This window comes from Meriones unguiculatus, chromosome 15, assembly GCF_030254825.1.
Source record: "Meriones unguiculatus strain TT.TT164.6M chromosome 15, Bangor_MerUng_6.1, whole genome shotgun sequence".
NCBI classification, from domain to species: Eukaryota; Metazoa; Chordata; class Mammalia; order Rodentia; family Muridae; genus Meriones; species Meriones unguiculatus.
Window position 1 is genome coordinate 24,006,295 of NC_083362.1, and position 15,177 is coordinate 24,021,471.

A 15,177-nucleotide genomic window follows, 5' to 3' on the forward strand; every position below is an offset into this window, starting at 1 on the left:
TATTGTAAGTAGGCAAAATACTGTGATCAGCTATCTCCACTCCCCCTCCATACTTCTCTCTGTACCCTCTCCCTCTCCTTCCATATCCCAACTCTCAGAAAAAGAAAAACAAAAAGAAAATTTTGCTTATTAAAACATACATATGCTACATTATTTGTCTAAATCTTTTTAGTGACATTTAAATTATTTACCTGGTGTTCCAAATCTCATAGTTAGATTAGTGTGATTTTGAAGTTATGCAAACAAGTCATCACTACGTGGTACACTGTCATCATAGGGACAACAGTACTTCTGTATCAGTTATACCATACAGAACTCTCATCAATAGTCAATATTCTATGTATATTAAAAAACAAAACTTGCCTAAATAGAAGCCAACTGAACATGAGGGAACATGGTCAAAAATGAAGGTTACACCAAGGATATAAAGTGACATGCCACTGATTCCATGGAGACATTGCCCAACGAAGAAGAGATGGATACATATTGATCTGTGTGGTATTATCCTTCCCTCACAGGTTTCCAGTATATGTTCGTCTGTGCACAAGTCTATTGAAAGGTAAGAAAATATTTTACTGAATTGAGTTCAAAATTAGATGTACAATTAATTTGCAGTTTCTACTACCACCATGCTTTTCTCTTTACACTGAGTGTAGTCATGCAATCAATTCATAGTCATATTCTAAATAGCAATAGCAGAATAAAAGAAAATGTGTGAGAACACTAGAAGAGACACACATTATGAATGAAACAGTGTGATTATTTATATGCACATGAATACATGTATACACGTATGAACATACACATTTACACATAATACACATGCACACATTTTCCTATTCCTCTGACTTGTCCCCAGAATAAAAGTACTTGCATTGCCTTAGACTGTCCACCATCTGAGTGTAGTTCTATGGTCTTTTCTTTAGCAAACTTTAAACTACAAGTGCACTATGACTTTGATTAAAAATTTTCTATTTTAGACCTTTGAGTTTCTATAATAGACTGTTATAGTATGTGTATGAAATATCTTCCTAAAGTGTCCTGTATTAAATGCTTAATTCCCTGTTGATATTATTTGGAAAGTTTCTAGAAATGAGAGACAGAGACACACTACTTGGTTTCTGAAAGGTGCATCTCATCCTAGGTCCTTCTAGCTTCACTCTATTTTGTCCTCACCATCAGGTAAGCAGACTTCCTATGCATACACCCAGTTTTCTGCCTGCCTATGTGCTCAGAGCCAATGGAGACCAGCATCCATGGAGGGAGCACTATGAAATCTGGAGTTAAAAATACACCTTTCCTACTTTTAAGTTGTTTATGTTTGACACTTTTTTTTTTCACAGCAACAAGACAACTAAGTAAACATGGGCTCATACGGATTTCTTTAGTTACTATGTGGTCATTTGCCCATTAGATTTTGAAGCCCTTTGGATCACAGGTTTTTACCTTTTTTTTTTTTTTTTACATGGTTATAGATTTTGTGTATTTATACTTGTTGATTGGTAGAACTAAGCAGGTGATACTGAACCATATCTGACTACCTTGGGTGATAGTTAACATATTCTCTTAAAATATTCTTGTAGTAACACTAATAAACTGAGGGTTTTAACCTATTGCACTAATGAAAAGATATTTGGAGTAATATATAGCTCTCTGTAAAATGGGAAGATGTACTAAAACTGTGCTTTAACCCAACATGTTCCTTCCTTTTTGTTTTGAAATATAAAAGTACATTGCGTTTAATGGATTTTATGACATTTTAATACATGTATATGGTGTATTATAATCAATTTCACCTCTCTACTCTTTGTCTCTGCCTCACACTCTCACTGATTGGCTTCCTCTTCCTGACTGGATCCCTTTTCTACATTCATGGTTCTTTTTTTTTATTGAATCAATGGGTTTTGTTAGAATTGTTTACTTGAATATTAGGCAGAGGTTTGTTTGCAGAAGCATAGGCACCTTGACAGGGATTCTACTGCTGAACATACTCTCTTCTCGCCCCTCTCTGCAATATGTAGCTACATGTCTATCTATTGGAATACATGGGAACTTTTGAGCTAAATTTCCCTTCCATGTTAGGCTGTAGACAGCTGTTATCTTGGATAATTTGTGTGCAGCTACTCAGATCTTCCATGAGTTCATCATTACAATGGGCACTTCATAAGCTAAATTCAAGTCACAAACCCTCCACCTTGTCTCTTTTATTCTTGTTCTGTGGCCCTTGGAGTGCCCATTTATAGCTGAGTATATAACACTCACTCATTTTGAATTCTTCTTCTCCCAATCTTTCCAGCTAATGTCTACTAGTTTGTCATCCAAATAGTTTTTAAAAGTTCTGTTTTAATGCATCTGTTAACTATTTCAGTGGTTCCTTATCTGTTTCTTCTGTAATTATGATTGACAATTCTTTACATCTTTTCTCTCACAAGATGAAATGACAACTCCCAGCCATTTATACCTCCAGTTCCATGGGATCTGAGAACTCTGGCTTTGGCAGGCATCGGCATGCTCATGGTGTATATGCAAAGCACTCAAATAAAAAATATTTAAACATTTTATGGAATTTAAAAGACTCCCTTCTTCCTCAATTACAATGTAACAATTATAAAGAAAAGGCAGTAATTAATGTGACAGTGACTAAATGTGGAACTATAAGGGACTGAAGGGAGGAAACAATACAGGAGGGCTTGGGGGGACAAGATGTGGGAGAGGTTGGAAGACAGAAAAGGAGTGGGGTAATAATATAATTTTATTTTAATTAAAAAACAATGTGCATTTAAAGTTTAAAAATGGAATGAAAAGAATTTGATCGTAACTAAGCAGTAGTGAGTGAGAACTAATAGAGAAGGGTGACTTGCAGATAACAGTAAAAGGGGATCACTAATGGAACAAAGTGTGAGGAAGGAACACACAGAATGACCACTAGAAATCACATGCTTAACTGGAGGGGGAAAGTGAAGAATAATGAAATGTAAGTGTGGGGCAAAGAAAAATTTCAATCTCAAGGAGTTAAGGAATTTTCCTCTATGATGACATTTTTCCATCTAACATTTTCCTCCATGAGAATATCTTAGGAGTTCAATAGAAAAAGTCTTTTCAAAGGTTAGAATCAAGTGTGAATTAGGTTGGCTTTCAGGTGAATGGAGCCATTTGTGAAGAAACCAGTACCTCCAATTGGTATCAGTAGTTTCATCAAAGGAATCTGCTGAAACCTGCCTCAGGAAAAGGGCAGGTGCATGACTCACTCCCAAGGTTTACAAGCAGGAGACAAGGACAGTGAGATAATATTGCTGAGGGAATCTCTAGAGAAGGTTTGAAAGATTTTAATATGTCATGATGGCAGACAGAAAACAAGCTACAAATGAAATGAAATGACAGCTATGAGAATCAGAGAAAGTGGGTTATCTACTAGTCCCAATGAAAGAAAAGTAATTTGTTTTCATCCTGAGTAAGTTTGAAGCACAGGTGTATATCACCAAAAAGCAGAGCTCAGTATACCTGGAAAGATATATATGTGGATGGTCACATTATATAGGGTTCTAGAAAAAAAAGGTGAAAATGTAGAATAGATATTTTGTTAATTTGTGAAGAAATTTTGTGTTCAGTTTTTCAAGATGTATTGAAGTATGATGTTTACATATATGTTGGAGGCACACATATTCTACATGCATGTTGAATATAAACCTGTCATCATTGTAGTTAACAGCTGGAATCATGACGCAGATAACAAATAAAAAAACGGAAAGCTCTGGACTATACCATAAAGGTTCAGGTAACTCACAGTGAAAGACGAACCTAGTAACTAAACAAGAAAGCACAAAAAGGAAAGAGCAGAAAAGAAAATCAGAAGACATGGCAATAAGGGAAGAGGGATAGATGAAACAAATATAAAATCTCTCTCTCGTTCTCTCTCTGTGCATGTTTGTCTATTTTTATAGACTGAAATAAGAGTGTATAGTTAAAAAGATTTATGCACATAAACCCAAGTAAAACAAAATGTATAAAATGTAGATGATGCAACAAGGACATTTGCTCAACTATGTTTATAGCAGCTTTATTTGTAATAGCCAGAAGCTGGAAACAACCCAGGTGTCCCTCAGTTGAGGAATGGATGTGGTATTTTTACACAATGGAATACTACTCAGCAATTAAAAACAAGGAAATCATGAAATCTGCAAACAAACAGTGGGATCTAGAAGTGATCATCCTGAGTGAAGTATCCCCAAAGCAGAAAGACACACATGGTATATACTCACTTATATAGACCTATAAGATAAGATAAATATACTGAAATCTATACACCTAAAGAAGACAAACAAGAAAGAGGACCCAGGGTAAGATGATCAATCCTCACTGAGAAAGACAAATGGGATGGACATTGGAGGTAGGAGAAAACAAGTAACAGGACAGGAGCCTACCACAGAGGGCCTCTGAAAGACTCTACCTAACAGTGTATCAAAACAGATGCTAAGACACGTAAGACCTGGACAGAACAGGAGCTCCACAAGGACCAAATATATCAGGGCACAGGGGTCTTTCATGAGAATGTTTCTCCAACCAAGGACCATGTACAGATAAAACCTAGAACCCCTGCCCGGATATAGCCCATGGTAGCTCAGTATCCAAGTGGGTTCTCTAGTAAGGGGATCAGGGACTATTTCTGACATAAACTCAATGGCGAGCTCTTCGACCCCCTCCCCCTCCCCCCACTGAGGGAGGAGCAGCCTTGCCAGGCTACAGAAGAGGACATTGCAGTCAGTCCTGAAGAGAGCTGATAAGCTAGGATCAGATGGAAGGGGAGAAGGTCCTCCCCAATCAGTGGACTTGGAAAGGTGCAGGGAGGAGATGAGGGAGGGAGGGTGAGACTAGGAGGATATGAGGGAGGGGGCTATGGCTGCAATACAAAGTAAATAATCTGTGATTAATATAAAAAATTTAAAAAACCAAAAAATTTAGATGATGTGAACAAGATTGAAAGGGGAGGAGGTGCCCCCCAATCAGTGGACTTGGAAAGGGGCAGGGTGGAGATGAGGGAGGGAGGGTGGTATTGGGAGGGAATGAGGGAGCAGGATACAGCTGGGATACAGAGTTAATAAAATGTAACTGGTAAGAAAAAAAATTTTAAAAAATAAAATATTTTAATTAAAAAAAGATCCAATAGAAAGAAAAAATATTTACTGCTGTGACTCCTCAGCACTGATAACAGTTTTTTAACTATTTTTTTTATTTTTAAAAATTGAGTTTGTGTGTTTGTGTAAGCCAGTGCCTGCAAAAGCCAGAAGAGGGTATCAGATTTCCTACAGTTTTAGTTACGGGGGGTTCTTAGCTGCTTAATGTGCATGCTTGCAAACAAACTCAGGTTCTCTGCAAGAGTAGTACATAACTACTGATCAAAATTTATATTATTTAACAAGATAAATTCATGAGGATTTTATAATTTCTTCCAAACAATGTTGTTAATAAAGAAAAGAAACGTTTTTCATTCCCTCTTTTCATAAATCATATTGTCCTCAAAGCAAATGTCAGTTCTATATATAGACATATTAAAAGCATAAATATACCATGCAATGTAAACTTCAAAAGCATTCATATATCTGTATATGTATATACACACACACGGATTCCTTTCCCTTATTTATCATGCCTTGTTAAAACCCAACTTAACACTTATATAAAAGCCTGTACACAAGATCTGGGATTTGGGCAATAGTGTTACAGATATATTCCAACAACATTTTAAGTAAATATCATTCAATAGGAATAGTGAAATGATTGTAGGATGGACAATGAGCAATGTGAAAGGCACCATCTTCAGCTCTGCAAATAGCAAAGAATGGCGTCTGAGCCTTGAATGGGTAAGGAGAAAAGTTGCCCCTTGTTAGCTGTGGGCTTATTCCTGCATTTGAACATATGTGGGTCTGCGCTATGAAAAGAACAACAGGAAGAATTAAAGTGTCATGTGGAAAACAAAATGAATTACCAGACTTCTCATGAGATTTTTAACATACATAAAATTTTCTAAAAGTAATTTTACAAACTATCCCACAATATTGCTTCCTAGAGTCCTACTTACCCTCTCTATGAGAGATAAATCAGAGAGCTACAGGTAATTAGTTACTAAGGATAGTTAAATAAATACAGAAGAAAGGATACATAGACATATATCATGAACTCTTTTAAATTTCTTGGACAAATGGTTTAAATAAATATTAACTTAGGATACAATATTATATTTGAAAAATCTCACCTTCAGTTTTATCCAATGGTCTTATAATTTCATATTTTAAATAAGGAACAGCAAACATAATTGCTGCAACTCCTAATAAAAAAGAGCCAACTGCCACCCATTTTGCCCTGTTTCCTCTACTTCCAAAGTATGACACAGGTATCGCTACCAGGAAAGATGCAAAATAATCACTGAACTCCAGCATGAATTTCTCTAATGATGACAATGAAAATTCGGCTTGATACTTTGGCAAACTCAGATCAGTCAAAGCAACTATCATACCTAGAAAGTCAAAAGAAAGACAAAAAGCAATATAACGCATTTTAATAGACAAAATAGACCCCCATTTTCATCAAAGAAAATCCTAATTTATTCTGACTCAAGTTTATTTCATAATGGTATGAGTAAAACCTATAATATAATTAATGTATTAACCTACACAAAATATTTTTAGTTGAATATTAGAAGCTCTTTTACATACTTCAATTAGTAGTTTCTTAAAGATCAATTATGATTGTATCATTTCATTATTCTTTTAAAATGTACTATCTCCCAATTATGAAAATTTAATAAATAATGGATGTTGACCTATTTCTTATATTAAAACTAAAAAGATATTTGAAAACCAACTTGTATTTCTAAATATAACCTTGTTCTATTGCTAGGATTCTGTGCTTGAAGTTTAATATTTCTGTGCATTTTTATCTTTTAAAAAAGTACACATTCCATGCAAATCATTCTGAAGAACATGAAATAAATAAATTGTAACATTATGTGTGTACAATCACCATCTAACATGCAAAGAAGATAAAAGTTCAGAAAACAGGAAAAAGGACAGGAGCCTACCACAGAGGGCCTCTGAAAGACTCTACCTAGCAGTGTATCAAAGCAGATGCTGAGGCTTATAATCAAACTTTGGGCAGAGTGCAGGGAATCATATGAAAGAAGAGGGAGATAGAAAGATCTGGAGGGCACAGGAGCTCCACAAGGAGAGCAGCAGAACCAAAAAATCTGGAACCAAGGGTCTTTTCTGAGACTGATACTCCAACCAAGGACCATGCATGGAAATAACCTAGAATCCCTGCTCAGGCGTAGCTCATGGCAGCTCAGTCTCCAAGTGTGTACCCTAGTAATGGGAACAAAGACTGTCTCTGACATGAACCCAGTGGCTAGCTCATTGATCACCTCTGCCTGATGGGGTGTAGCCTTGCCAGGCCACAGAGAAAGACATTGCAGCCAGTCCTGATGAGACCTGATAGGCTAGAGTCAGAGGGAAGGGGAGGAGGACCTCTCCTATCCGTGGACTTGGAGAGGGGCATGGGAGGGGATAAGGGAGGAAGAGTGGGATTGGGAGGGAATGAGTAAAGGGGCTATAGCTGGGATACAAGGTGAATAAACTGTAATATAAAAATTAAAATTAAAAAAACATAATATTAAGATGAAAAATAACACAAGGAATAGCTGCAAATTAATTTTTTTGGAGTGAAAACAGAAAATAATTACAAATGAAAACTCATTTGCAAAGTCTGCAAAGTGGCTGGACCACAAGCCACAAGGAATTACTATAATCACCATAGCTACTATTGTTCAACTACCTCAAACACCTCTTGGTTTTTAAGGATCTAGGAGTCCACACCCTTCCTAATGCTCTGAAAATCAACTCACACCTGCTGCTCTGCTGCCCCCAGCAGTTACCTAGGCCATACCTAGGAGCACAGTGCTACTGAAAGAGTCATGATGGCTGCTGATGGAATATTTATTTATTCCCTACTTTAACTCTAAGAATGTCACTCAGTGTTGTTCCTGCTGTGAAAAATCACCACCCAAACCAGAAAACCATAGAAGATTCTGGCTACACTTTTGATACTTACTGCTCCAGCCTCTCCCTGGCAACATCTAAATGTGGGAGTTGGGTGGACGGCAGTGGGCAAATGTAGTTTCCAACTAAACAAGACCACTTGTAAATTACAGTAAGTTCAGTAGTGAATCAGTGGAGTTTGGAGACTACAAGCTACAGTAAGACTTTTTGCATTTAAAAAAAATTAGGAAAATACTTAACTAAAGTAGAAGAAGGAGAAAGAAGAAGGAAGAGGAAGGAAAAGACAATGTGTGGATAAAAACGCCCATATGTTTCTTCCTGTGATGTAGAACATAAAATCTGACCACCCCAGCAATTCAAAGATAAGAAAACAAAATCCAGACATAAATCTCCTTTTTCAGTGTTTAAGAATAGTGAGTAGAAACCAGATCATGATGGCAATGCTGTTTTCAGCTTATTTTAATCTCAAAAAGACTCAACCCACAATTTAAGTTGGTCATCAAATAACATGAATTAGCTCTATGCCACCTTCTCATCAGCTCTCTATCGGGAGGCCAGAAACTGATACCCACAACCTCGAATTCACCCTGCCAAACCAACGGCCAAACATTGGAGGCAATGGCAGAGCACTGGGTTAACTGATTTTGATTCCATTCATGCCCGGAAAACGAGTCAGAGGTCACCCACCCTCCTGTCCTTCCCACCAGGTGTCAGCCTCATGTGTACGACACTCCTCTCACCACAACAATCTTGCTCAAACTCACCATGACTGAAGACCGACAAAACAAACAAAAACGTGAAGCAGTCAATGTTGTTGAAACGCTGTAAAGCAGGGACAACTAGAGGGCCCAAACCAAAGGGCTTTTCCCAGAAAGTTTTGTTGTTTACAACCGTTGACTCTGGCGAAATTGCAGAAAGAACATTTTTCTGTTTATGTTTATGGGAAAACGAAATGAAGGCAGTTGGAAATGTTTGCAGGTATGTGCCTGTTCTCAGCGGTATTAAAGTCTTCATGTGTTCTTTGTCATCAATTTCTTCCACTAGAGACTCTATCGTGGTAGCGGGCTCTTCCTGGTCCATGGCTTATCGGAAGCAGCTCTCTGTGGGAATTTCAGGCGTCTTTCGAGGCACCTGTGTATGCTATGGGCTCAGGTGACTGACACTGTCACTGAGAAAGCTGCCGCTCTAAACTCGGCAGGGAACGTTATTTCCAGTGATGGAAGCCAACGTCCCAACAGAAGAGTTGAGTGATGTGGCCGATGTTTCAAGGTTGAATTCCTTCTCTGTATCACACAGAAGAAAAGAGGAGAAGGGGAAAAGAGAACAGGGGGAAAGAGGAGACAGGAAGTGAATATGAACAAACCATGTTGAACAAAATGCTCAAATAACTAGTAAATATTGTAAAAGAAACAAGGAAAAATTAATGTTTAAAGATTAGGAGAGGGGACAAAGATGTCCAGATGGGCAGTTTAGGTCCTATGTGGGTCTTGCATTGGACACGGACTCACTTGCCAGCCTTTTTATCACTTTCCCCTGTAGGGACTGCCTTGCCAGACCACAAGGGAAGAGGACATGCTCAGACCTGATGGAACTCTCAATGAGCCGGTCTCGATGGGAGAGGTAAGAAAAAAGAGAGGAGGGTGAGTCTGGGAGGAGGGAGGGATGGGGCTACAACAAGGATATAAAGTGAATTACGTAAATAAATAAACGAATGAATGAATGAATGAATGAATGAATACAATAGAAGAGAGGAACCACCCTCCACACCTATAGCCTTGCTCCAATGTGGTGTCTCTACAACTGTATAATCTCACTTGATTCAAATTTGTTGAAGAATTAAAAGAAAACAAATAAATAAAAATCAGGAAACATTGGAAGATATATACATATTTATTGAAGATCTGGAAGAACAACCAAAAAGTCAGAATACAAGATGTCAGACAATGTCCTTGAATGAAAAGCTTTGGTATGCAAAAGAGTTGTCTGACAACCATACCCACCCAAGAACAGGAAGGCAGGTACACACTCTAAGTGATGGCAAGGACCGCAGAAAAGCACTTACATTCCTGAGGGTAAAAAGCTCACTTGAGAGAAGGACCACTGTATATGGCATGAAACTAGTTATTTAAATATGCAAATTCTTATCAGCTTCCCTCTTAGGATGAACCTGACTCATATGTATGCAGAGGGTGGCTTTCCAGCACAGATGCCACTATCTTTTCTCTCTCTCTTTTTTCTCTTTAGCAATATTTATTTATTTATTAAATTTTTATTTTTTTTCTATTATTTAAAGTTTTTTTACTTTGTATCCCAGCTGTAGCCCCCTCCCACATTCCCTCCGAATCCCACCCTCCCTCCCTCATCTCCTCCCTGCCCCTCTCTAAGTCCACTGATAGGGGAGGTCCTCCTCTTCCATCTGAGCCTAGCTTATCAGGTCTCTTCAGGACTGGCTGCAATGTCCTCCTCTGTGGCCTAGCAGGGCTGCACCTCCCTCGGGGAAGGGGGGGGAGGAAGCTCAAAGAGCCAGCCATTGAGTTCATAACAGAAATAGTCCCTGTTTTCCTTACTAGGGAAACCCACTTGGATACTGAACTGCCATGGGATACATCTGAGCAGGGGTTCTAGGTTATATCCATGCCTGGTCCTTGGTTGGAGAAACAGTCTCAAAAAAGACCCCAGTGCCCAGATATATTTGGTCCTTGTGGAGCTCCTGTCCTTTCCAGGTCATACTAACTCCCCCTTCTTTCGTATGATTCCCTGCTCTCTGCCCAAGATTTGGTTACAAGTCTCAGCATCTGCTTTGATACACTGATAGGCAGAGTCTTTCAGCGGCCCTCTGTGATAGGCTCCTGTCCTGTTACTTATTTTCTCCTACTTCCAATGTCCATCCCATTTGTTTTTCTAAGTAAGGATTGTTCATCTTACCTGTGTTCTCTTTCTTGTTTATCTTCTTTAGGTGTACAGATCTTAGTATGCTCATCCTATCTTGTAGGTCTAGTACTCACTTATATGTGAGTATATACTGTGCTTGTCTTTCTGCTTCGGAGATACCTCACTCAAGATGTTATTTTCTAGATCCCACCATTTGCCTGCCAATTTCATGATTTTATTGTTTTTAGCTGCTGAGTAGTATTCCATTGTGTAAATGTACCACAATTTTTATAGCCATTCCTCCCTTCTGGGACACCTGGGTTGTTTCCAGGTTCTGGCTATTAAAAATAAAGCTGCTAAAAACATGGTTGAGAAAATGTCCTTGTTGGCACAATTTATTCACTTTGTATCCTGGCTGTACTCTCCTCCATCTCCTCTTGGTCCCACCCACCCTTCCTCTTCTCTCCCTATTTCCATTCCCTGATAGGAGAGGACCTCCTCCCCTTCTATATGACGCTAGTCTATCACGTCTCATCAAGACTAACTGAATCATCTTCCTCTGTGTCGTGGCAAGGCTGCATACCCCATGGGGGGCTGATCAAAGAGCAGGCCACTGAGTTCATGTCAGAGACAGCTCCTGTACCCCTTACTAGGGTACCCATTTAGAAACTGAGGAGCAGGTCTAGGTTCTCTCCATGCATGGTCCTTGGGTGGAGTATCGGTCTCTGTAGGGCTCCCTGGCCCAGGATTTTTGGCTTTGTTTGTCTCCTGTGCACTTCTGGTCCTCTACTGGTTTTCTGTCTCCTATCCTGCACTCTGCCCAAAGTTTGGCTATGAATCTCAGTATCTCCTTCAATGTCCTGGTGGGTAGGGTCTTTCAGAAGCCCCCTGTGAAAGGCTCTTGTCTTATTCCTTGTCTTCTCCTACTTCTGATGTCTATCCTGTTTGCCTTTCTGAGGAAGATTTCAGGCTCTTCCCTAGGGTCCTCCTTATCATTTAGCTTCTTTAAGACTATAGATTTTAGTATGTTTATCCTATATTATGTGGCTAATATCCGCTTATAAGTGAGTATATAAAACATTTGTCTTTCTGCTTCTGGGTTACCTCACTTAGGATGGTCTTTTCTAGTTCCCACCATTTGCCTGCAAATTTCATGATTTCCTTGTTTTTAATTGCTGAGTAGTATTCTATTGTGTAAATGTACCACAATTTCTGCATTCATTCATCATTTGAGGGATATCTAGGTTGTTTCCAGACTCTGGCTATTATAAATAATGCTGCTATGAATATAGTTTAGCAAATGTCCCTGTTGTATGGTTTAGCATCTTTTGGGTATATATGTCCAGAAGTGGTATTCAACACCCATTCATGTTGAAAGCTTTGGAGAAATCAGGTATACAAGACACATACCTAAATATGTAAAAGCAATACACAGTAATCATGTGGGCAGCATCAAATTAAATGGAGAGAAAGTTAAATCAATCCCAGTGAAATCTGGGACAAGGCAAGGCTGCCCACTCTCTCCTTATATCTTCAACATAGTTCTTGAAGTCCTACCTAGGGCAACAAGACAACTAAAGGAGATCAAAGGGATACAAACAGGAAAGGAAGAGGTCAAAGTTTCACTATTCATAGATGATATGATAGTATACATGAGTTACCCCAAAAATTCTACCAGATAACTCCTTCAATGGATAAACACCTTCAGCAAAGTGGCTGGATACAAAATTAACTCAAAAATATCTGAAGCCCTCCTGTATACAAAAGACAAATGACTGAAAAAGAAATTAGGGAAACAACACCCTTCAAAATAGCCACAAAATACATAAAGTACTTTGGAGTGACTCTAACCAAGCAAGTGAAAGACCTGTATGAAACAAACAAACAAACAAAAAACTTCAAGTCTCTGAAGAAGGAAATTGAAGGATATATCAGAAAAAGGAAAGATATCCCATACTCATGAATCTGTAGAATTAACATAGTGAAAATGGCTATTCTTCCAAAAATCAATCTACAGATTCAAAGAAATTCCCATCAAATTACCAACACAATTCTTTACAGACCCTAAAAGAAAAATTCTCAACTTTATATGGAATAACAAGAAACCCAGAATTGCTAAAACAATCCTCTACAATAAAAGATCTTCTGGAGGTATCTCTATCCCTAATCTCGAGCTGTACTATAGAGCAACAGTAATAAAAAGTGAATGATACTGGCATAGAAGAGAATGGTGGATCAGTGGAATCAAATGGAAGACCCAGAAATAAACCCACACACCTATGAAAACTTAATTTTTGACAAAGAAGCCAAAACCATACATTGGAAAACAGACAGCATCTTCAACAAATGGTGCTGGTCTAACTGGATGTCTACATGCAGAAAAATGAAAATAGACCCATATTCATCACCCTGCTCAAAAGTAAAGTCCAAGTTGATCAAAGACCTCAACATAAAACCAGACGCACTAAATGTGTTAGAAGAAAAAGTGGAAAAGAGCCTTGATCTCATTAGTACAAGAGACAACTTCCTGAACACAACAGCAACAACACAGGCTCTAAGATCAACAATCAGAAAATGGGATCTCCTGAAACTAAAAAGCTTCTGAAAAGCAATGGGCACTGTCATCAAAACAAAACGATAGTCTATAGACTGGAAAAAGATCTTCACCAACCCTCCATCTGAGAGAGGGCTAATATCAAAAATATATAAACAACTCAAGAAGTTAAACACCAACAAAGCAATTAATCCAGATTTCATTTGTTTTGGTACACCTAGGGTTATTTCCCCTTGGTATTGGAGTTTAGTTATAAAAAGAACAAGTAGGACATTTTCTTAAAATGTTGTCAAGGGATAGAAATATTTTTCTTTAAACCTTTACTGTTTTTTTTTCAGGGTTTTTTATTTTAATTTTTATTAATTACATTTTATTCACTTTGCATCTCCCCATAAACCCCACCCTTCTCCTCTCCTAATTTCACCTTTCCTCCCCCTTCTCCATGCATGCCCCTCCCCAAGTCCACTGATGGGGAGGTCTTCCTCTCCTTCTTTCTGATCTTAGTCTATCAGATCTCATCAGGAGTGGCTGCATTGTCATCTTCTGTGGCCTGGTAAGGCTGGTCCCCTCTCAGGGGGAGGTGATCAAAGAGCAGGCCAATCAGTTCATGTCAGAGGCAGTCCCTGTTCCCATTACTAAGGAACCCACTTGGACACTGAACTGCCATGGGCTACATCTGTGCAGGGATTCTAGGTTATCTCCATGCATGGTACTTGGTTGGAGTATGAGTCTCTGGAAAGACCCCTGTGTCCAAATTTTTCAGTTCTGTTGCTCTCCTTGTTGAGCTCCTGTCCTCTCCAGATCTTACTAATTCCCACATTTTTCATAAGATCCCATTCACCCTGCCCAACAGTTGCCCATATTTCTCAGCATCTGCTTTGATACCCTGCAGGACAGAGCCTTTCAGAGGCTGTCTATGACAGGTTCCTAACTTGTTTCCTGTTTTCTTCTTCTTCTGATGTCTATTCTCTTTCCCTTTCGGAATGAGGATTGACCATTTTAGCCAGAGGCCTCCCTCTTGATTAGTTTCTTTAGTTGTACAGACTTTAGTAGGTTTATCCCATATTATATGTCTATATGAGTGAGTATATATTGTGTGTGTCTTTCTGCTTCCGGGATAGCTCACTCAGAATGATCCTTTCCAGTTCCCACCATTTACCTGCAAATTTCATGATTTCTTTATTTTTCATTGCTGAGTAATACTCCATTGTGTAGATGTACCACAATTTCTGCATCCATTCTTCAGTTGAGGGGCATCTGGGTTGTTTCCAGCTTCTGGCTATTACAAATAAAGCTACTACAAACATGGTTGAGCAAATGTCCTTATTGTGTACTTGAGCCTCTTTTGGATATATGCCTAGGAGTAGTATAGCTGGATCTTGAGGAAACGCTATTCCTAGTTGTCTGAGAAAGTGCCAGATGGATTTCCAGATTGGTTGTACAAGTTTACATTCCCACCAGCAGTGGAGGAGGGTTCCCCTTTCTCCACAACTTCTCCAGGATGTGTTGTCAGAATCCTCTACAATAAAAGATCTTCTGGAGGTATCTCCATCCCTGATCTTAAGCTGTACTATAGAGCAACAGCAATAAAAACTGCATGACACTGACTTAAAAACAGAATGGTGGATCAATGGTGCCGAACAGAAGACCCACACATTTATGGATACCTGATCTTTGACAAAGATGCCAAAACCATACAATGAA

At 38.7% G+C, this 15,177-nt stretch overlaps 1 protein-coding gene across 1 annotated transcript in view; it reads right to left on the bottom strand.

Annotated features, from left to right (window-relative positions):
• The window catches only part of LOC110540440 (solute carrier organic anion transporter family member 6C1-like), a 107,830-nt gene extending 98,702 nt beyond the window's left edge, over positions 1-9,128 (bottom strand). Inside the window, exons 1-3 of the mRNA XM_060367826.1 lie at positions 8,813-9,128; positions 6,251-6,511; positions 364-549 (exon numbers count right to left, since the gene is read on the bottom strand). Coding sequence (XP_060223809.1) covers positions 364-549; positions 6,251-6,511; positions 8,813-9,128 — 763 coding nt within the window. The remainder of the gene's footprint in view (positions 1-363; positions 550-6,250; positions 6,512-8,812) is intronic.
• Between the last annotated feature and the right edge of the window lie 6,049 nt (positions 9,129-15,177).